This window comes from Barbus barbus, assembly GCF_936440315.1.
Source record: "Barbus barbus genome assembly, chromosome: 50".
Taxonomy (NCBI): Eukaryota; Metazoa; Chordata; class Actinopteri; order Cypriniformes; family Cyprinidae; genus Barbus; species Barbus barbus.
The window spans coordinates 4,642,677-4,665,679 of NC_136728.1; the positions used below are offsets into that span (position 1 = coordinate 4,642,677).

At 36.2% G+C, this 23,003-nt stretch overlaps 2 protein-coding genes across 9 annotated transcripts in view; one reads left to right on the forward strand and one right to left on the reverse strand.

The window, feature by feature from the left end:
* The window catches only part of LOC306868558 (tumor susceptibility gene 101 protein-like), a 21,650-nt gene extending 5,186 nt beyond the window's left edge, over positions 1 to 16,464 (forward strand). Inside the window, exons 1-10 of one of the 8 annotated variants that reach the window (XM_079414801.1) lie at positions 6 to 178; positions 1,129 to 1,216; positions 1,283 to 1,348; positions 1,419 to 1,582; positions 1,679 to 1,805; positions 3,251 to 3,308; positions 3,489 to 3,583; positions 9,497 to 9,699; positions 9,789 to 10,028; positions 10,155 to 10,386. In XM_079414801.1, the coding sequence (XP_079270927.1) occupies positions 137 to 178; positions 1,129 to 1,216; positions 1,283 to 1,348; positions 1,419 to 1,582; positions 1,679 to 1,805; positions 3,251 to 3,308; positions 3,489 to 3,583; positions 9,497 to 9,699; positions 9,789 to 10,028; positions 10,155 to 10,244 (1,173 nt within the window). In that variant the 5' untranslated portion in view covers positions 6 to 136 and the 3' untranslated portion in view covers positions 10,245 to 10,386. Of the gene's footprint in view, positions 1 to 5; positions 179 to 899; positions 1,349 to 1,418; positions 1,583 to 1,678; positions 1,806 to 3,250; positions 3,309 to 3,488; positions 3,584 to 9,496; positions 9,700 to 9,760; positions 10,029 to 10,154; positions 10,387 to 13,382 lie in introns of those variants that run through there. The other 7 variants (XM_079414803.1, XM_079414800.1, XR_013784110.1 and 4 more) reach the window with 7 other exon arrangements.
* On the reverse strand, positions 11,837 to 21,260 carry LOC306868560 (L-lactate dehydrogenase A chain-like). The gene is made up of 8 exons (XM_079414806.1): positions 21,175 to 21,260; positions 19,232 to 19,366; positions 18,114 to 18,231; positions 15,541 to 15,714; positions 15,279 to 15,452; positions 15,059 to 15,176; positions 14,701 to 14,824; positions 11,837 to 13,696 (listed from the first exon to the last, which is right to left on the reverse strand). The coding sequence occupies exons 2-8, from the start codon at positions 19,358 to 19,360 to the stop codon at positions 13,532 to 13,534; spliced, it is 1,002 nt and encodes a 333-aa protein (XP_079270932.1). The 5' UTR covers positions 19,361 to 19,366; positions 21,175 to 21,260; the 3' UTR covers positions 11,837 to 13,531.
* Positions 21,261 to 23,003: the final 1,743 nt, after the last annotated feature.

Consider the following 23,003-nt stretch of genomic DNA (forward strand, 5'->3'; position numbering starts at 1 on the left):
TCTCTCTCACTCACTCTCACACACACACACTCTCATACACTCACTCACACACACACACACATATATATTTCATATTTCACACATTCCTTTATTTCTCAGGAGTTTAGTGTCTTTATTTATATTTGTGTGGTAAATCATGGCTGTTGTCAATGAAGGAGCTCTTAAAAAGATGCTGAAGGTCAGTATCGTGCCTTTTGGTGTCTATTCTTTCTATATTTATGTATTCTTACATAATGAGCAGTTTATATTATAGTGTCAAAATTAAAAATAATCTCATATATATATATATATAGAGGCAGGTTATTTGTCTGTGTTTATATACTGAGATATTTGTCATATAGGATTTGGGTGATTTCATGTGTTTTGAAGTCAAAATAGTTATGTTAATACTTTTTAATAACTTTAATTTTACACACATAACGTTCAACAGACCATTATTGAATGTACATTTAAATAATTTGATATGTCATCTTGATTGAATATATTTTCATACAATTGTGATGAATACATAAGGAATTATAAATAAGAATATTATTTACATAAAATTGTTTTTAACAAAAATATTTATTTTGTACATTCTTATTTGTGTTAATGTAAAAATAATTATCAGTGATAAAGTATATTTGTACCTTATTTAAAATGTACAATGCTATTTTAGTATTAATTTTATGCTGTATTAGTATTAATTAATATTTTGAATTAGCTTTTATTTTTATATTTTCAGTTTTCATTGTAATTTTTGTTAAAATTTTACTAATATTGTTGCATACTTTTGCCATGTTTTTATTTTTATTTAAGCTATATTTTAGTTTTTTTAGTGATTTTATACTTTGACCTCAGCTTATTTATTTTAGTTAGTTGAAAATTGTAATTTTTGTTAAAGTTCGGTTTATCTACTGTATTTGGCATTTAAGACGTACTAAAGAGTTTCGAAGTCAAAATAATTATTAATATTTCATAATAACATAAGCAAACTTTATGTATATAACAAAACACGTTTAAATAATTTGATATGTCATGTTGATTCAATATATTTTCATACATTTCAGTGTGATAAGGCTTTATAATGGAAACAGTATTTTTTTGGGTGGGGTTATTTATATAAGTGTATTATTTTTTATATTCCAGCAATACAAATACAGAGATCTCACTGTCCGAGAGATAACAAACGTCATCTCTCAGTACAAAGACCTCAAACCTGTTATGGATGCGTACGGTAAGATTCTCTCATCCTGTCTGTGTTTCTTTGTGTTGTCCGTGATAACTGATGTTTCCCTCACAGTGTTTAATGACGGGTCATCCAGAGACTTGATGAGCCTCACAGGAACTGTTCCAGTTAGTTATAGAGGTGAGTTAGAGAACTGTTTATGGTGTTATAGATAAAGGAAGCATGACCATGCACGCTTTTCCTGTTTCAGGGAATGTGTACAATATCCCTGTGTGCTTGTGGCTGCTGGATACGTACCCCTACAATCCTCCTATATGCTTTGTGAAGCCCACCAGTGCGATGATGATCAAGACCGGCAAACACATCGACGCCAACGGCAAGATCTACCTGCCATACCTGCACGAATGGAAACATGTACGACTCTTCATTCTAATATCAAGATTTTTCCTTATGTCTCATAGAATGAAAAGATGATGTTTTATGCTGTTTTCTTTCCTCCTGGCTCCTCAGCCTCAGTCAGATCTGTACGGGCTCATCCAGGTCATGATTGTGGTGTTTGGTGAGGAGCCGCCCGTTTTCTCCAGACCCACCACACAACCTCCTTACCAGGCCTTCCAAGCAGCCGGACCCCCGAACCGTAAGCAGCTTTCTCACAATACAACTGACAAGAATTTTCCATGAGATATGGACAGTTTAAAATAAGAAATTATAATATTTTAATAAAGAAAATGAAGCTTGCTTTTAGCATCAAGATTATTTTGCATTAATGATATATTATAAAGTACATTTATGTATACATCAATGTTATTTTTGTATTTCTTATATAATGTTATATTATTTATTTATAATATAAAAGTAAAATCTAAAAATCAATTAATTCAAAATAAATTTTTTATCTGCATTTTATATTTTAGTTTATTTTTATATTTTCAGTTTTCATTTTACTTTACAATTTGAGTAATTTTGTTGTTTTTGTCATTTTTATATGGCTTTTGTCATTGGTTTTATACATTGTTTTTATATCTTTCATTTATTTTATATCAGTTTTAGTTTCAACTTAAAATTATTTAATGTAGATTCAGTTAAATTGAGAAATTATTATAAATGTAAGTTTCAAATTAAGTATTTTTTTTATTCAATTTTTTTTTTTTTCATCTTTATTTCAGTTAACTGAAATTAACTGTAATACTTTAGTTAATAACAGGGATACATGTGACCCTGGAGCACAAAACCAGTCTTAAGTCGCTGGGGTATATTTGTAGCAATAGCCAAAAATACATTGCATGGGTCAAAATTATCAATTTTTCTTTCATGCCAAAAATCATTAGGATATTAAATAAAGATCATGTTCCATGAAGATATTTTGTAAATTTCTTACCGTACATATATTAAAACTTAATTTTTGATTAGTAATATGCATTGCTAAGAACTTCATTTGGACAACTTTAAAGGCGATTTTCTCAATATTTTGATGTTTTTGCACCCTCAGATTCCAGATTTTCAAATAATTGTATCTCGGACAAATATTGTCAGATCCTAACAAACCATACATCAATGGAAAGATTATTTATTCAGCTGTCAGATGTTTTTAAAAATGTACCCTTATGACTGGTTTTATGGTCCAGGGTCACATATAGTATATGTGCTGAATTGAATTAATGCTCAATTAATGCATGTATGTATGTATATATATTCATTTGGTCATTAATATTTGGGGTATTATCAGAGAATAATGTCAGTTCAAAAATATTAATACTAAAAATTTTTTTTTTATTTAAATGCTTAATTTTTCTTTTGGTTTTGGCAATAGGACAGAGACCGTACGTCCTTATAGGATGCATTGTTGTAAAACATAGGAACTTGAATCTGTTATGAGAATGTTATGTCCACATATTTTGGGCACTGAAAATATTGACTTTAATGTGACATCATTTTTATCTCAGATTGCTCACATATTATATAAGCTTTTCATGATCAATTAACCAGTCCCAACTTTCAAAGTAATACCTGTTTTAAACAGCAGATGTCTCCCTGCACCAGCAGTTCATTTATAAGTGTTTTGTGTCCTACTCCTCCTTCCAGAGTCCTATATGCAAGGAATGCCAGCCGTATCTCCCTACGGGCCCAACCCAAACCCCTGGTAATGGCTCCTTCAGTCTGACCAAAGATCACATGCAACAGTCTGATCAACATTTAATAAACCTGTTGAAGTCATTTGTATTTTTTCCAGCACTCATGATATGAAAACTCTGCATAAAAACCTGTGCTGTAATTACAGAGCGTGATTAATTGGTTATGTAATGATTTGTGTCCGCTCCAGTGGTTACCCAGGTTACGCTTACCCAGGAGGCAATGCTTATCCTGCCACAGGAGGTCCAGCACATTACACTTCCCAGACTCCTGTCACTACTGTGGGTGAGTTGGCATGTTTGCCTTTGGCTTAGTTTTATAGTTACACTACATCATATACAATTATACTGAAAATTGCAGTAAGCCTGCAATAAGCAATGTGGATTCCATTTTCAGTCCCAGGTTGTAGGCCCGAGATCTAATTTTTCAGGTTTGTTCTTAGCCCTCTTTCCATCTGAATTGGCAAAATTTAATCTGCATCTGTATGGATGTGAATTTGCAATGTTCTGTCTAAATCTGAGTCTGAGTTCATTTGAAGTGGCAACACTGAGTTTCAGAGTCAGAGTCATTAAATATGAACCTGGGTTAATCTGAATCGTCTGAACTGAAGTAGATTCTGAATTCATTTGAACTGGCAACGTTCAGTCAGTTGATCTGAATCAGACGAGGCTTAAACCTAGTCCCAGACAATAATGTAAATCTGAGCTGTTTCAACTGAAAGAAACTTGTTTTGTCTCAATATTCACACCAGTAATAATTTTTCTAAGGCATGTTAATAAAAATGATTATGTCTTAATGTAAATTAATCTGAATTGACAACACTGAATTGGAATCAGAGCAATTGTTAGCATTAGGTGTGAATCTGAATTCTTTTAATTTGGCAACATTCATTCTGAATCTGAGTTGATCTGAACTGGCAACACTGAATCAGAATCAGAGCTGAACTGAAATGGTAGCATTCAGTTTGAATCTGAATTCATTTGAATTGGCAACATTCAATCTGAACCAGAGGACATCTAAATGTGTAGTATTCAATCTGAATTTATATTAGCACCATTCAATCTGAATCTGAGTTAATCTGAATTGGCAGCACTGAATATGAATCAGGTAAATTGAATTGGTAGAATTCAGTTTAAATCTGAATTCATTTGAATTGGCAAAATTCAGTCTGAATCTGAGTTTATCTAAATTTGATGCATTCAGTATGAATATAAATCAATCTTAATTAGCAACATTCTGTCTGAATCCGAGTTGATCTGAATTGGCAGCACTGAATAGGAATCGGGTAAATTGAATTGGTAGAATTCAGTTTAAATCTGAATTCATTTGAATTGGCAAAATTCAGTCTGAATCTGAGTTTATCTAAATTTGATGCATTCAGTATGACTATGACTCAGTCTTAATTAGCAACATTCTGTCTAAATCTGAGTTGATCTGAATTGGCAACACTGAATTTGAATCAGAGCTGAACTGAATTAGTAGCATTCAGTTTGAAACTCAATTCACTTGAATTAGCACAACATTCAGTCTGAATCTGTTAATCTGAATACACAAATATTATGTCTGAAAATACAATACTGAAGCATTCAGTTTGAATCTGAATTAATTAGAATTGGTAACATTTATTCTGAATTTGGGTTATGTGAATTGGTAACCTTCCCTCTTAGTTGGCATTTGTTATGAATATGGGTTACTCTGGATTAACAACATTATATCTGAGTTGGAGTTAATCTGAATAGGTATGTGTTACCAATCTGAATTGGTAACACATACAGAATGCTTATACTATATTCAGTCATTCTTTAACTAGACTAACACTCAGTTGTCAAGAGTGTATCGCAGTCTTGAGTCTAGATCTAAAATAAGAAAGCATACTGGGCAAGACACAGATGACACGACACGGCGTGTTAATGTCAGACTCAGAAAAGCACTCTACAACACGCTTCACCCTTCATATTCACTCCACCCGTCTCTATCTGCTCTGGCCGTGTGTCTGCTTTACAGTGACCTCATTGGACTGCTCTGAAAGGTTGGGTCTGTAACTAGATTCTGAGCTGCTAAAGGTCAAAGGACTTCATCCAGTTCATCCCATTTGACAGAGAGAGTGCTGGGTATATTTAGAGTGGCAGGAGAGGGAAGATCTCAGACCTCAGGGAACTTTCATCATTAGGTTTGAACCATGACATTAACTACAGTGCTGTGCAGAACGTGTGAGTCTGCAATCATGAGTGTTTCAGCCAAGCTGCTCACAGACAGCAGACGTTCTCAGGGGCAAAGCTTACGTAATATGGGGGAAAAAAGTCACAGTGGAATATTGAAAATTAAAACCTTTTTACTTGGCATATTTTTTATTAGTCGCCAGATTTGATGGGTTTTTCAGTAAGGTTTCTCAATAGAAAATAAAAACAATTTAATTATAAAATTACTATTGTATCACATTAATAAGTGCAGTTGCTAATAATATTACACGTTTATTTCTTGGCAATGCACATACAGCACTGAACTTTTACTTTACTTTACTTACTTTTGTCATTTAGCAGACGCTTTTGTCCAAAGCGACTTACAAATAAGAAAAAGTAACTAAAACGAAAAAGTTACAACTCTATAAATACTATCTACCCACATATTTAAGAAAATAAAGAAATTAAATAAAATTAACACATGCATATAACAACAACATTTCAATAATAAACATATCAATGAAAAAATTAAATAAAAAGCTACTACTATCCCTTGCCGGTGTCCCTGCCCGGTGGAGTCGCACGGTAGAGTCGATGGTCTTTACACTCTTTGGTCTTCACACTAAGAGGGCTTCACACGACGACTGCCGCGACCGCTGCCGCGGTATAATAACCTTTATTATACCAAACCAACAAATGATCATTTCAATTCAGCTGGACCCACTTTCCTGTTTATCAACTACAAATGGCCAAGCAAGTGCACACACTGACAAGATACACGATACAGTACGAGACCAAACGCGATTTCAGCAACTCTCATCCTAGTAAACAAAATAAGCGTTTCCTAGCAACGGCAAATTGTATGCTTCCCAACTTGAGTTGGGAAGCATACAAAATTTACTTAATTTACTTATTAAAAACAGTAACATTTTTGTATGAAAAATATTATATATTCTACTATTAAATGTAGCATTATTTTTCTATAGTATTATACTGAACTGACCAACGACTATAGTGAGTATAAAATTATATATAGTGATTACTCTTTACTTGCTTTGTGTGATTCAGTTGCAAATTGAAGAATTGAAGAAGTTTGTTTTTCAAGGCACTTTGTGACTTCTTACTGAATACAAAAAAGTGCAAAACTTTGATGAAATTAGATTTTTTGATGATATGATATTTTGTAATAGTGATTTTACGATCTCAAAATACAAAGCAAAAAAGTGGAAATAAATAAGGCAAAAAGTTATCCTCTGCTGCCATCTACAGGTTATAGTGGTAATCTGATGTATTTTTTCTTAATTTTAAATAAGTGTTTGTTTATCAAAAAGTATATTTTGGGTTTTAAAGTGCCGGAAATAGTTGTGTGAAATACGTGAAAGTCATTGAAAAGTGCTTGAATTTCGAGAAGCGTCTCGCTGCAGCCTACAAGATCCAGGGGGCGTGGTTGGATCCAGATTCAACTACTCCCACCTGCCTATACCTAAACCTACCCATCTCCACCCCCTGATCCCTAAACCCACCCCATCTCCACCTCTAAGATGTGGATCTAGCCACGCCCCCTGGATGTAGTACCAAGCCCTACTTGTGAATTTCTCTCCCGAAAAGGTTGTACAAACCCTGTAATAAATAATGTAATAACGTTTAACTGTTTCTGCCACAACACCATGGTTATAGTTAGCGTGGTGGTAATGGACCAACTACTATCGGTGACATGGTGTCATTATATTTATATAATTTATAATATATATATATATATTTATATATAATATAAACACACATGTAAGTTTGCTAAAAACGGTCTATGGATTTGCGCAACAAGCACACCATACGACTGGTCGGTGCGGCTGGAAACATTGTAACACCGGACAGTGTCAACATGCGTAGGCCTGGTAACATTTTAAACATAAATGCTTTAAGCCTACCTTGAATTTTCTATAAAGATTTTAAAAAATGTTGACGGAAAACTAAAGGGCTTTCCACACTGTGCGCGATGCGAAAAAGCGAGGTGAATCGCCCGCGAATGTTGCTTTCAATGTTCGAATGTTCGCCTTCTGCTAATTCACGCCAACACGCTAGGGGGCGCCGACCAACAATGCATGTTTTCTTCATGTAGCGTATGTATTGTGTGGTTTACATCGTCCATTGCTCAATATACAGCAATAAATTAAGATAAATGATATTAAGATAAATTCACCAGAAGCACAAAATATCCATAATGCTTACAAGAATACATCTGAAATAATTAGAGGTACAATTAACATCAAGCTACATTGAAACTGTACGTAGGCTAATTATTAACATTTTTGCTCAAAACCCACTTTAAATCATCATCGAGTGTTAATAACTTCCGATTGTGATCTGAAATGGATTTTGATTCTATAATAGGTAGACATGCACTTTTTGTGTTTTATAATGGACTGATCGATACCTGCTTATGTGTCATATATCCTTTATTTAAAAAGAAATACCATGAGCCGCATAAAAACATAAAGAAAACTTATCTTCATAATTATTATCTGTTTGCTTTCATATGTCATGTGTAGACAAATGTTTCTCTTTTTTATATACGGAAGGGCAAGAGATATGATTACATGATTGATAGCGTGAACGCTTTGCGAAACTGGAAAGATTCGTCGGACTGGACGAAAAAAAACATTCGCATTTTCGGTGCGCGAATGTTCGCGGTCTATGTGGAAGCACCCATAGGAAGCTGTTGTTTTTATTCCAGAGCGTCATCGCGTCCGAAATTCGTTTCGCTTTTTCGCACTCAGTGTGGAAAGACCTTTAACATGTTGATATTGTCCGGTGTTACGATGTTTCCAGCTGCACTGAACACTCGTTCAGATGGTGTGCTTGTTGCATAGATACTTTTTAGCAAACGTGGCTAAGAGAGGGTATCTTGCCTCAGTAGCTATGTTTCCATCCACCTATTTTTATGCACATTTTGGAATATCGCATAAAAAAACGCTGGATGGAAACGCCAAGATGCGCATGAATTCTAAAAATGCGCATTAAAAAACTTATGCGCACAATTGAGTAGGATAAACGTTTTATCCAATAAGAACAAATGTGCATAAACTATAAGAGAAACACATTTAAATTCCACCATGCGCATTGAAAAAGTCATGTGACTTTGCACAATGGGACGGGATAACTTGACTGACCAGCGGACCGATCTCATTGCACAGCATCTGAAATGTTGTTTTGGTCATTCTGAAATGCCTGAACAAAGTCTGTCATCAAAGTATTTCTGTGTAATAGTCTTATAAGACTGCGTTCCCAAACAGCAGGCATCCACCTCCGAAAGCAATGATCAATTGCCTCCTCTTGCGTTAACTTCTTGTCTGCACGTGCTCTCTTTGAAATAGGAATCGCTGTCTACGTTGCCACATTTCTTGTTAGCATCTTCCATTTATCACTGTCTCGTTTGTATTTAGCCAGTTTGGAGAAAGCTTCACCAATACCTACCTGACAAGCCGGGCGTTTGCAATCAGGGGAACTTGAAGACACTTGCACAAACATGGATGGGTGCCATAAATGTAGATGGCTCTGGTAGTAGTCTTATAGATGGCTCCAGATCGGCGATGTAGTATTTGGTTTTCCCAAGAAGGTCCATCGCTCAACACGAAATTACTTTGCTGAATGCAGAATAAACTGGAATTTGCTGCACTCAAACTAAAGGAAAGCTGTGTATGGCGTTTCAGGTCATTTGTGATGATAGTGTCTAAATATACCATTTAACTGTAAATTGGTTTATGCTATAAATACCAAATTCTATTGCAGCTGTTCCTATTATTACACTTGTATACAAAACTTTGTAGTTTATTGTTGTTATGGAGTGTGTGACGTCTTAACGTCAGCGCTGTTTGTTCTGTTTATTATAACAGAGACTTCTGTGCAGAATTTGAATGGTTTTCTCTGGATCTCACAGCACTGTGCTGCAACAGTGTCGCTTTTCATTGACCATTGACCCGAAATCACTGGCAATAAATTTGTCACTGTCTTCTACTTCCAGGTCCAAGTCGTGATGGTACCATCGGTGAGGACACCATCCGAGCATCGCTGATCTCAGCCGTGACCGATAAACTGCGCTGGAGAATGAAAGAGGAGATGGACAGAGCGCAAGCCGAGCTGGACGCCTTGAAGAGAACTGAGGAAGACCTGAAGAAAGGACACCAGAAGCTGGAAGATATGGTGTCCCGCCTGGACCAGGAAGTGGTAAGAACATTTGCTATTGCTCTGTAGGTTGTTCTCCATTGAGATCACACTGTTTTTGAAGAAGCATGATGTTTTTGTGCCAATCTTAGGCTGAGGTGGACAGAAACATTGAGCTTCTCAAGAAGAAGGACGAGGAACTGAGCGAAGCTCTGGAGAAGATGGAAAACCAGTCGGAAAACAACGACATTGACGACGTGATCATCCCAACAGCCCCGCTCTACAAACAGATCCTGAACCTGTACGCAGAGGAGAACGCCATAGAGGACACCATCTTTTACCTGGGAGAAGCCCTTCGTAGAGGAGTCATCGACATGGAGGTCTTCCTCAAGGTTTGTCGACCCCCTACTTCTCTCTTTTCAGAGAACAAGTTCTCAAGTTTTTGGCATTTATTGTACTATTCTTAGTAAGGTTATGTTTGACATCCCCATTCGTCTTGTTTTTTTTTTTGTCCTCAGCATGTGCGTCTGCTGTCCCGCAAACAGTTCCAGCTGCGAGCGCTCATGCAGAAAGCGCGAAAGACGGCCGGACTCAGTGACCTTTACTGACCCTGCTCTCCAGCTCTGATCACACGTGCCAGACTCGGATCTAGTCGCTCTGTGGTATGTCAGTGGGAGTTCAGCTGTTTCTGATCTTTTACTTCTGTGAGAGTTTTAGCTACTGTACCTGACTTTATTTTCTTGATTCGGAAAAGGCAAAATGGGTACAATATTTGCAATATAAAAAGTAAAAACTAGACCGGAGCATTAGAAGTACATCATAGACTTTTTGTTCCTTTCATTTGAGCTTCTCGTGTAAAACTGGCAGGCGTTTGAGTCTTTGGCTTTAGATACTACTGTTATTACCGTACAGAGTGATAACTTATAAAATGTGATGTCTGCAGGAAGTGTATGAGGAAATTGCTCTCAAATGTGGATAGCAACTCCTGTTTTCATTCAGGCACTGTTACAAAGTGTTGTCATACTCCATAACTATGTGAATCTCACTGGAACATTCACCTCAAAATAAATCAAATAAATATATTCTGCAGAAGAAAATGTAGGACTATTAAGATTTTTTTACATTGTGTAAAATATTAAGTACATTTAAATAAAAATTTGGGAAAAAATAGGTACATTTATTCCTGAAATTTCTCAAAGTTATAGGGCAAAACGTCAATACTGTTGTATAGTAATAAAAAATAATCCAGGCCAAACGTTTTGGATTATTATTATTATTTTTTTTAAACCAGCATACATTAAATTTAGTAAAACAGGTCAAATATTTAAAATATATTTTATAATTAAAATTTTCTTTACAATGAGAATTTGAGGGAAAATGTGCTTTATCACAATGCAAAAAAATCTTTATGCAAAATATTACTTATTCCTTTCTTTTGATTTTGGGGTGAAATATGTAATTTCTTAATAGTTTCTGTGAGATTCACCCAATTAATGGAGAACAGTGACAACTTATGGTTCCATATTTCAATTTTATGACATTTATTTTGCTGAATTATTTATCTCATTGCAATTGGGAACTATTGCTGTTCCAGATTTATTGGTATGTTGTTACAACTGCATATAATTTCGCTGTACACAAAGTTTGGTTTGTGACTAATAATGTTTGAAAACTGAAAAGCTATAAACTGTTGTACTGTTCTTAGATTTTTTGACTTTTTATTTTTCCAAAGGTTTAAAAAAAAAAAAGAACTATTCTTACCTGTTGCATTTCAGTCGGTTGTTTTAATGCACTTTTGGGATGTGAATTAGATTAAGACTTGAGTTGCTGTTTCTTAGTGAGACTTTACGCCCTTAGCTGCTAATATTTGTTCTTATTTGTACCAGGCTGTAGATTAATAAAAGAACATGATCTTGAATCGTGTGAGAGATTTGTGAATGGTCAGCACCTTGCATCATGTTTTCACATCAAGTGTGCGTAATATATAATTGGCAGGTGCCATTGATTTATTACTCAACTTGTATTTGAGGTATTGAACTCTAGACAGGCCTGATATTGATGCTATATAACTACATGCACCTGAAATGCTCTAGTAAACTTTTGACAGATTTTATACAACATGGTCCACTAACCCAGTTTGTTTCTGTACAGCTGTTATTTCTATTCAGCCTACAGAACAAAGAGATGGATAGAAGCCTTTGTAGTTAGTCACAATGTTTATTCAGTCGTGGGCTGGGTCTCAATTCTACAATCACATGCTTCAAGTAACCGCTATAACCTTCGCTATGTATCACCACATGGCTGGGTGTGTTGTTGCTCTTATGAACCAACACTGACATAAAAATACATTGACAAAAGTATTTTGTTTCCAGCTGATACATAAGGTGTACACTTACACAAATTACAAGTAGATGGATCATCCAAAACTCTCAACACGATTGTGTTATACTATATTAATTTACAATGAATTTGAGAACAAATTAAGCCGTTGTAAAAGGTTTTATTCCAATATATTTATGTACAAGTGCTTTTTCTGGTAGACCATCAGTGCACTTGTGGTTGACTCTCGGTACAGTCATGCAAAGTCAACTTGGGTCATTGAGTGTGTTTACATGCACAAACAAGCAATGTTTACGATGTTAAAAGGTCTTAAACCGTATTCTGCTCATGAAGTCAATTTCTCTTTGCATGTAAACAGTTATTTGGATTCGGTCATGTTATTAAATCATTCATAAAGCCATTCTTATGCAAATCGTTGCATTCAATTCAAAATTAAACCACATTCAGTGTAACAATTTAAAATTGATTGTTAATCTAACAATCTAAGGTAAACGGTTGCATTCCATTCAAGGCGACAATTCCAAATCAGTCGTTAAACCATTCTAACCCGTTTCATTTCTTGTAGAAATTCGAACTTGTTCTTAAAATCATTCTAAAAGCTAAAACCATTGTATATAAATTCAGCGTAACAATTCAAAATGGCTCATAAAACCGTTTGTGTTAGCGGTCAAATTTAATGGAACAACTGAAGATGTAGAACAGTTCCAAGTTAAATTGTTGCATCAAATTCAATACGACAATTCAAAATAATTCGTTAAACCATTCTTAAGTGACCCGCTGCACTTAATGTAGAAATTCAAAATCATTCGTTAAACCATTCTTAAGTGACCCGTTGCACTTAATGTAGAAATTCAAAATTGTTCGTAAAACAGTTGCATTAAATTTAACGTGACAATTCAAAACTGTTCATAAAACCATCCTTTTAAAACCATCCCAAGTTAAATTGTTGGAACAGTTTAAAACGTTAAATCATTCTTGCGTTAATTGTAGCATTTTAATGTAGAAATTCAAAAGTGTAAGTAAAACAACTCTAGGGTAAATCTAACATTCATCTCGATACACAAAAAAAAAAAAAAAAAAAAAATTCCCAGCATTGGTAGTTTTCTGAGCTGATTTTTAATGTATATAATTTTATTGTACATTTAAACACCATGATATTTCATAAAACTTATACTTTGTAGCTTTGGTTTTACGTGTTGGGTCTTGTTGAAATGATCAATTGTGTGACGCAGGACCCAAGTACGGAATGCTAGTTGACCTCAGAATGGAATAAAATGACTCAATTGCACATCATCTTGTTCACAAGTGCTTCTTTGTTGAATATACAATAGTATGCACAGACAAACTTTTACAAAGGCTCATGATCTTTGTCAAGACAACAGGAATAAACTATTTCTCCTCTGCAGCTAAAATAAGGAGCGTTGCAATCTGAAGGTCTGAGACGTGTGGAGATATCTGATGGTTAAAGGCAATGAGATTTGAGGTCAGGAGAAGGATAAGCAGGACTCAGAGGTTTGTCATTTGTGACACTGGCTACATTTGAGGAGACCACCATTCACAGGGTCAGCTCCTTCTGAACACCCCACAGGGTCTCAGCGCTCTTCACCAGCTGTTTCTCCTCTTCTGGCTTGAGGGTCATGTGGACAACATCGGTCAGGCCACTGTTACCCAGGATGCAAGGCACGCTGAGAAAGACCTCTTCATTCACACCATGCATTCCCTGTGAATACGCAACAAGTGTCAGATAATTGTGCTTTGTAGCACGGTTCCAAAACTTAGCAAGCTAATCATCCAAGCAACAATTTGAGATAACGTAGGCAGTTCCAAATAAAATTATGCCTTGTTAGATAACGTAATTTTGGCTTAAAGCAGTGTCATATGTACATTGAATAATTCAGCTCCAGAATGCATTGCGACAAACGAGTTACATCCAAAATAGCAGAAAGTCTGAAGGTCTTTTATGCATTTTATGTCATGATTGTGCCACTTGTTAGTTGCCATCCATGAAGAGTTGTTCAGAGCAGTCACTCGGACGGTTTCATCACAGATAACGAAATGAGTGTTAGCATATTTTTAGCAACATGCTTACATAAGATCTGTTGGAACCAACTGTGAACCGGAATCAAGTAGTTTACATGCTTTGTGAGAAGAGTGCCATTTGTAGGAGTTGAGGTCCAAGAAGAGTTGTCAGTTATCCGTATGCAAGACCGATCAATCCAATTAAAACCACACCCAATATTTGTGCGCTTGCGCTTTGCTAGCTTTGAGGAACGTGCTAATGTAAGATGAACTGGAACCTACTATGAATGTTGATCAAGTCTAATGCTCTTTGCATGAGCGCTATTTGTGGCACACAGAGTTGTTCAGATCAGGTACTTGGTACACAAGATTGTTAGCTTTGCAACATGCTAACATAAGATCCAACTGTTAAGATACTGGAACCATCTGTGAACATTAGTCAGTTCTTCTGTGTGCTTTAAGTTTGCGTTGCATAGGAGTTGCGGTCCATGAAGAGCTCATCAACTCCCCTCACTTGGACCAGGATGTTGCCATAAAAGGTAGCTGCCCATGTAGTCATTAGATGCCGGTTTGGAATAGAGTTTATTATATAAATATACACACGCGCATTTATGTTCTGACTCTCGGTACTAGAAAAATGGTTCAAAATATTTGGTTAATGAAGATTGCTGGTCACACAGAAATAAATAGACAAGAGAATCTCACCTTGACCAAGGTTGAAACTGGATGGCACTTGCGCAGGTTCTTCAAGATGCTCTCACACAGGTCAGCTACAGACATACCAATAGCCCAGGAAGTGTAGCCCTTCAGCTTAATAACCTCATATGCACTGCCAATACAAACCAGATTTATGTTAACCACAGATAAACAACCGTGAGTCCAGACTAAATGCGTTCACACAAGGACTTGATTTATATGCTTTCTAATGGCAACACTAGAGATTATATACAAACAAGAGAAACGACTTGGCCTCTCTCCCTAAAACCTTTCTATATGTCGTTCTGAGACGATTATTGTGTACTAAACCACTATATGGAAGTCTAGTTGGTTACAAATTATTCACCTGTCAACCACCATCTTGTGGACGCTCCTCCAGTCCTCCTTGTCTTTATCGGTTCCCATGTCAGGGTTCAAACCCTGGAGGGACACTCCAGCCACATTGACTCCGCTCCACACAGGAACTACAACAGAAAGAGGACGTTTACATTTTATGAAGAAAATGATTGGTGTTCATTGTGCTCTTGAAGCACATCTGTGCTCCCAATCATATTTGCAGTCCTCACCACTGGAGTCGCCATGTTCTCCAATGACCCAACCGTGGCAGCTAGATGGGTGAATGCCCAGCTTCTCTCCCATCAGGTAACGGAAACGAGCAGAGTCCAGGTTTGTGCCGCTACCGATCACACGGTTCCTGGGCAAACCGCTCAGCTTCCAGGCCACATAGGTCAAGATGTCAACTGAAGAGATGACATTGGTTTACGGTCTACTGAAACCTTTGAGCACAAAAGGACGTTCAGTCGTAATGTCAGCCCGGGTATGACATACCTGGGTTTGAGACCACCAGAAGGATGCAGTTGGGGCTGTACTTCATGATGTTGGGGATGATGAACTTGAAGATGTTGACGTTCCTCTGGACGAGGTTCAGGCGGCTCTCACCCTCCTGCTGACGGGCTCCAGCGGTCACAACGACCACTTTGGAGTTTGCGGTCACGCTGTAGTCTGGAAATCACATGGAATGATCAATTTGGGAAAGATCCCACTTTCCCTTAGTTTCTACATTCCTGTCAAACACTCCATCAAGGCCTTTTCAGGCCAAGCTTAAGTAGATCAAAGAGACCAATGGTGCCAGTGGCTTCTACGATTTGATTATGCTTAAAAGGTTTTTGGATAATGCACCCAAAGACTGAATAATTGCAAATATTTGTTTTGACCAGGGTGCCCAATTCTGTTCCTGGAGATGTACCTCCCAGCAGAAAGTTCGGCTCCATCCCTGATCAAACAACTGAACAAGCTAATAAGATCTTCAGAAGCACTTGATAATTACAGAAAGGTGTATTGGATCAGGGTTGGAGCTGAACTCTGCAAGTAGGTAGATCTGCAGGAACCAGGACTGGTCAACCCTGGTTAAGACCCTAGGTCTTCAACCATGCTCCTGGGGACCCACTGTCCTGTAATGTTTATTTCTAACTTGCTTCAGCTCACCTAGCCTGTAATTTTTAAGCAATCCTGAAGACCGCGATTGGCTGGTTCATGTATTGATTGGGGTTGGAGCTAAACTCTGCTGGACAGCTGGTCCCAGGAGCAGGGTTGAAGCCCTAGGGCATAGACTTCATACAAGAGCTCCTACAGACCAGTTTACACTGGCAACGTTTTTTTTTTTTTATGTAATGAAAGGTTGTTTTCATTTGGAAAGAAAAAAACAAACAAAAAAAAAAATGCAATAAAACTTAAGCTACATTGCACAACAGGATCAGAGTGCTTTTTTGTCTTGCTCCTAGTCTGAATAGACCTTTCACCTGCAATGTTTCATATTGTTCTTGGTGTGAATAGAAATTTATATTATGTTGGCTTCATATCATTTCTCAAGTTAATAAAGTTTATGAAATCATTCTGTTAAGGCAGGGGTGTCAAAATCAGTTGCTGGAGGGCTCCAGCCCAGAGTTTAGTTCAAACCCTGAAGCCCTAAACACTGCATGATTTTCGGCTGTCCCAGGCGAAAGAGTTGCATCGTGAAACAAAAGGGGCGATTTCTGTGATCGTGGCTCCTAATCGGTGGTCCGGTGTCGTACAGTGAGAGAGGTTCAAAGATGGCCGTTGTCACAGTCTCGCGAGTAAAGATAACCTTCGATACGGCATGATCGTCGCACAGTGTGTTTGCGGATACGATCCACGTTTACCGATCAACCAATAAAAAGGCTACATGAAGTCAACGCGACATGGCGCCAAAACATAAAACTGCTTTCCTCAAACTCCTATCCTTCCTCCTTCACTGCTTCCATTTTTTTTTCAGCACATAAAAACTACAACTGCTCAAGTGATTTATCATGCTCTTGTTTACCAATAGCACGTGTGACGTAGCGTTCGAGTCAATAGGAGTCATCATCGTACAGTCCACACACACGTCGTGGCCAAGTTTATTAGATCCATATCGCACTGTGACATACAGTGATCCTATAGAATTACTAAAATGTAGTGTTTTGGGCTTTACACACAAACCATGTAGTTTTCAAATAAGACTGAAGGACGTGATTAGCTGGATCAGGTGTTAAATTAGGGTTGGATCTAAACTCTGCAGGGCTGTGGCCATCCAGGAATTGAGTTTGACACCCGTGCTAAGGCATGATACAGCAAGTGTCAGGCTGTCTTTGAGAACTGGACCCAACTGTGAACATTAATCATGTCTTATGCATTTCACGTCATGAGTGCTTGTGTGAGTTGCCATGCATAAACAGTTGTTTTGCGTGATGAGCATAAGTTGGGTCTATCCTATTTTTTGTATTGCGTTCTGCTCCGTTGGCACTAGTCAGACCATCAGCACCTTTTAGACGACGGAGCACGTTACATTGACGGCAAAACTTCTTACTGAGAGAGATCACTCCGATTGGCTGTTCAGTGAAGCAAACCAGTATACGAGAAGAAAAACAAATAAGTCAAGAGCTCTTATTTTACATCTCATCTAGGTTTTGATAATGGTATGCAAGTGCAGCTTTGTTTATGATCCTAGTCTTAGCTCTTCCGGTTTCCCTTGTTAAATGAAACTACTGCCACCTGCTGGTATGGAGTCATTTTCTGTCGCTAGACTTTGTAGCATGTTCAAATGCAACTTTTTAGACCAAATGCTACCACTCTGATCGGTCTGTTGTCTGGGCATTTAGGGGGACATTGATTCTTCTAGCTCATAGAAAACTGGTAATTTATTCATCACTTTTGTTAAAAAAAAAAAAAAATAAATTATATATATATATATATATATATATATATATATATATATATATATATATATATATATATATATATATTTAAGTCTTTCCTTTTCAAAATATTTTATTAAAGTTAATTTAATTTATATTATACCCCCCCCTCACATTTTCTTTTAATGGTAGATTATGAAATCTGACCTTTATCCGCCACTATCTTGTGCGTCTTGAGAAAGAGGCTTCCATGCTGCAGGTCCATAACCTCTCCTTTCAGCTTATCTTCCATCACATCCACTAGGGCGAGTTCATCAGTCAGATCCTGCACAAACACATGCAAATGTTACTGGTAAATGTTGAGTTTGGGGTTGCGTTATTACCGGTTCAATGCAAAGTCAAATTGAAGTTACACTATATTTCTTATATATGACATTGTAGGTTAAGAAATTGCACTTCACACCAATGGAGAACTGCAGAGTGTGATGCAAACTCGTAGAATTTGCTCAGTCTCCAGATACGGGGATCATGTTTATTCTTGGCAGAGGTTCAAGGCCTTCCTTCTCATTCAGAAATCGCTCAAAGGTCAGGAAAGCTTTCAAAGCCGGTGTTATTTCCTTGCGCCACAGCAGCTTTACCCAAAGTGAGATTTCAGGAGAAAAACACCACAGTTCGAGGAAGATGCAGAAATCAATATGATGTTTTCGTTCCATATTTTTTTTGTTCGGAGGTTATGGGAAAAACTGGACACATGGCATTTTACTTCATTTTGACCTACACAAACTGTGCAAATTTTTACAAGTTGTTAATTTCATTAAAAGTTGTTGGAACTTGATTTAAATTTTAATACAAGTTATAGGAGAATAATAGTCATATTAATGAAATTGTCTTTTTCATCACTTTTCTTTATAGAAACAGTAAAGAGACAGGAAGTGGGAATTTCTCAATTAATTTTAAAATAAAATGTCATTTAACAGGTCTAATTTTACTAAATTTTTTAAAATCAATTTTAAAATAAATCTGCAACTTCGATAAAAAAAAAAAAAAAAAAACTTGAAAAAATTAAATGCCTCAATTCTATAATAATTCCCCAAATTGTTTTAATTAAATTATAATTAAATTAAATTTTACTCCGCTTTTTAAATTAGTAACTTGTATAAATTAAAACTTCTAAATTGACTCAATTAAAAAGAAACTATAATTATTATAACATTCTAAATTGTTAAACATCTTCAATGGCAAAGCATGACTGCTGTCGTATGATAACCTGACTGATCTGGTGTTCTGTGATGGCTGTTGATGATGTAGTGCAGTGACTCACTGACCTTGAGGAGGACGCTGATGGCGGCGGCCATTCCAACCATCCCCACACCCACCACAGTCACCTTGTTAGTGGGCCCAGCGGGCTGCTCCTTGCTCACGTGAGCGATGAGCTTCTCCTTTGTAGATGCCATCTTCAGCTGCAGGAGACAGAAACTCATCAGCAAGCATGCATTTCAATCCATCAATGATTTGCTTTCAGTAGCAATGCTCTTCAAGACGGAATGAAACAATCTTGTAAATGATCTGCTAAAGCAGTTGTTCATTTCATGACACTGAGGGGTACACTGAGGGATGCAGCGATTTTATTTCATCGTCATGTCAAGTGCAGTGAGGGAAAAGGTCAAAGGTGTAAGAGCAAAGAGTTATTTTCATCCGTCACGTCCTCCAGCCGCTGCAGTGTTGTGTGTGCAGACGCACGTAGAAGAAATCAGCAGGATTCATACAAACCGGATCACCTTAAGAGCCCCTCACTCCGGATTTATCACATGCACTCAAAACACAAGCACTTTAGAGACCATCCCTGACGGCTGTAGTCGTTTATCACCACTACAAAACTAAACATTTTAATGAATTATGTTAATACTTGAGACAATGTAGAACATGCACTTAGGAGTGGATTAAATTGGCATTTATCATCATTTATTTTATAGAACATAGTTAAAGTTGGAGTTGTATTACTGGATATTGATATTTTAATTAAATTGTGACATTTATTTTCATAGTTACAGTTGGTATGTTGTCGGATGTCAAGAACACTTGGAGGAGATCTAGCTATCCATCCCTGAACTACAAACCTCTCGAGTTGCTGGGTTTTTTTGTACGGGTTAAAATTATCAATTTTTCTTTTATGCCAAAAATCATTAGGATATTAAGTAAAGATCATGTTCCGTGATGATTGTTAATTTCCTACCATAAATCTCAAAACGTAACTTTTGCTCAGTAATATGCATTACGAAGAACTTAATTTGGACAAATTTAAAGGTGATTTTCTCTGCATTTTAATGTTTTGCACCCTCAGATTCCAGATTTTCAAATAGTTGCGTCTCAGCTAAATGTTGTCCTGTCCTAACAAACCACACATCAATGGAAATATTATTTATTCAGCTCATGTAAAAATCTCAATTTCAAGAAAATTGACACTTATGATTGGTTTTGTGGTCCAGGGTCACAAAAAATAATTTTATTATTGATCCCAATGACCCCATCTCAACTATATAACTACTGAAATAACACCGATTCCCAGTCGATTCGGATTACTTTGTTACAGTAATTAAAAGTCACTTTCCCGAAAGAGGTCGGTGTTGAGTTGACGCAAATCACTTCGAGATCATAAATGGGGAATTTCTACCCATGCTGAATGAAATACTGACTCATCTCGCGGAAAAATTGTGCAAAACGGGACTTTTACGTAGCCAAGCATCCCTAAATGCACCCATAAAAACCACAAGTACCAGAATCCTTTGCGGTTCAGGAAGCGACGTGACTCAAACCTGAATTATACACCAACATCCATCAAAACAGAGCCGTATGCTCCAACAGACATGAACATGCTCGCTAATAATCACTGCATGCAAGAGAAATGCGTTTGTTTATACGCCAAAACCTAAAAATAACCTTTATTTTGAAACGAGCAGCAACAGGTCGTGTTTGAGTTCACAAGAAAGTGAAAAACGTTTAGTAACAACGAAAAAATGTTAGTAAATCGTATTCATGATATGTTAGATAAATAATTACGTAACATCAGTCAGACTGCAAATGTTGATTTCAACAGGAATGAATGGGGATTAGCTTCCAACACCATCTCTCTGCATATTGCAGTAAATATATGACTAAATACACATCCTAATGATAGCAGAACGCCAAATATAGATTAAAAATATTTTATTACATATATTATACAGAGAAAATACCATCCAAAAGCGCATATGCTGCGCTTTAAACTTACCTATTTGTAGTTGTAGCCTGGACTGATGCTGAGAGGAAGCGGCTGCGCTCTTTATAAAGCGCGGAACGCCCTCACGCTTCGTGCGTAATTTGCATATTAATCAGATGGGCGTGGCTTCGGGTCTCGTGGTGGAAGTCACGTCCATCTGGGGAAGCGTCATGGAAGCGGATGTGGGTCACGTTTCTTTTTTTTTTTTTTACTTTCAAAATTACAAAATTCAGCAGTAAGTTCATATTTACACATTTTGTAAATGCAAATCGAGAAATTTTTCTTTTGATAAAATTAAAAAACTAAATAATGGTTAAAAAAAGGAAAACAAAATTATACAAAATAAAATATAATTAGAAAAAAAAAATATTCATTTAGCAGAGACACAGTCCTTTGGGCTTTACGATTTTGTAAAGACTTTACAGATTCTAAATAAACTAAAAATTAGCAAAATTGGGTTTTAAGTTGCTCCATTTAGTTTGATAATATATAATTTTCCTAATAGCAGAAACAGATCAATAATAAATATTTTCCTTTTAGAAAAGTCATATTCATTAAACTAGTATGCGTTTCTTTATGGAGGGCCAAATGACTCAAAATTGAATCATTAAATAAATGTTGAAATATATAAATCAATAGTTAAATCCATAAATAAATTCATTCATAAATCCATAATCATGTATAAATAAATAATTAATTCAGTTCCTCTACATTCATGACGTGCTGACAACCGTAACCCTGAAAATGAAATGTGGAGGAAATATGAATATTTATGTATTTAATTATATATTTCAACATTTATTTCATGATTTAATTTAGAGTAATTTGGCCCTCCATATTTCTTAACCTACATATTTGATTATGTCACAAATGATCTGCTTACAAAAGATATTTAATATGGAAAACAAGTATTGTTGTTATTTATTATTTATTTGTTTGTAAACAATAAGCTCTAAAGCTACGAAATAAGTTGTAAGAACGATATGCTACGTTCTCGTTAAGTTATAAAAATGAATGATATATGAACGTTTTTTTCCTTTTCGTTTAAGTTTGTTCATAACTTTGAGAGAACCGTCTGAGAATGTTCCTGTTAGCTGGAAATATTCTTATTGAAACATATATTACATCGATTTTTCTATTATGTTTTTATCTCATATATTACAGGCTATTGAAGTCAGTCATTGGATGTCAATAAAACTGCACTTGAAAACTAATATAATATCATCATAATACAAATAAAATACGTTGAATAAGTAAATGAAAATAAATAATAAAAACTGTCTGCTAATCTGTGTGTTATTAATGTTTGGACCATTGATAATTGCAAGACACTGTATACACACACAACAAACAGCAAACGATGGAAGTGCATAAACATAAGAAAAAAATACATGGAGGGATTTCAAAAGAGGATGCTGTAAATATTTGTTCTCTGTAAGTACAGTGAGCATCAGAGTCAGCTAGGAAATGGATGCACAGGAAAAGTATCTTACAGAATGCATTTTTGTTCATTATCTCATAGCCTACATGATGATAATTAACCTAAACCATCACTTTTAGACTAAATCACTTAAAAAAAAATAATTGTTGCCTATAAATAGCAGATTAACCTAAAAACTGACAGCAGACTGATTAAAAGAACATGCTGTGCTGTGCTAACATGTAATGAAACTGCACCATCTTGTGGTGAGAAAAGTTCATTTCATTAAGAATTCAGTGTGTATATGATGTAGGCCATATTCATAAAGAGTCTCAAGTTTAGTAATGACTGTTCGGTAAAAATAAATATTTTTGTAGAACTGGTGTTATTTATCCAAGTGTGTCAGGTCATGACAAGTTAC

What these genes read in the sequence shown, in the direction of transcription:
- LOC306868560 (XM_079414806.1), bottom strand. Translation starts at nt 19,360, where the DNA reads ATGGCATCTACAAAGGAGAAGCTCATCGCTCACGTGAGCAAGGAGCAG. An exon ending in TCTGGTGGTCTCAAACCCAG is followed by an intron (nt 15,453 to 15,540) that starts GTATGTCATACC and finishes TCATCTCTTCAG; the next exon opens with TTGACATCTTGACCTATGTG. An exon ending in CACAAGATGGTGGTTGACAG is followed by an intron (nt 14,825 to 15,058) that starts GTGAATAATTTG and finishes TTGTATTGGCAG; the next exon opens with TGCATATGAGGTTATTAAGC.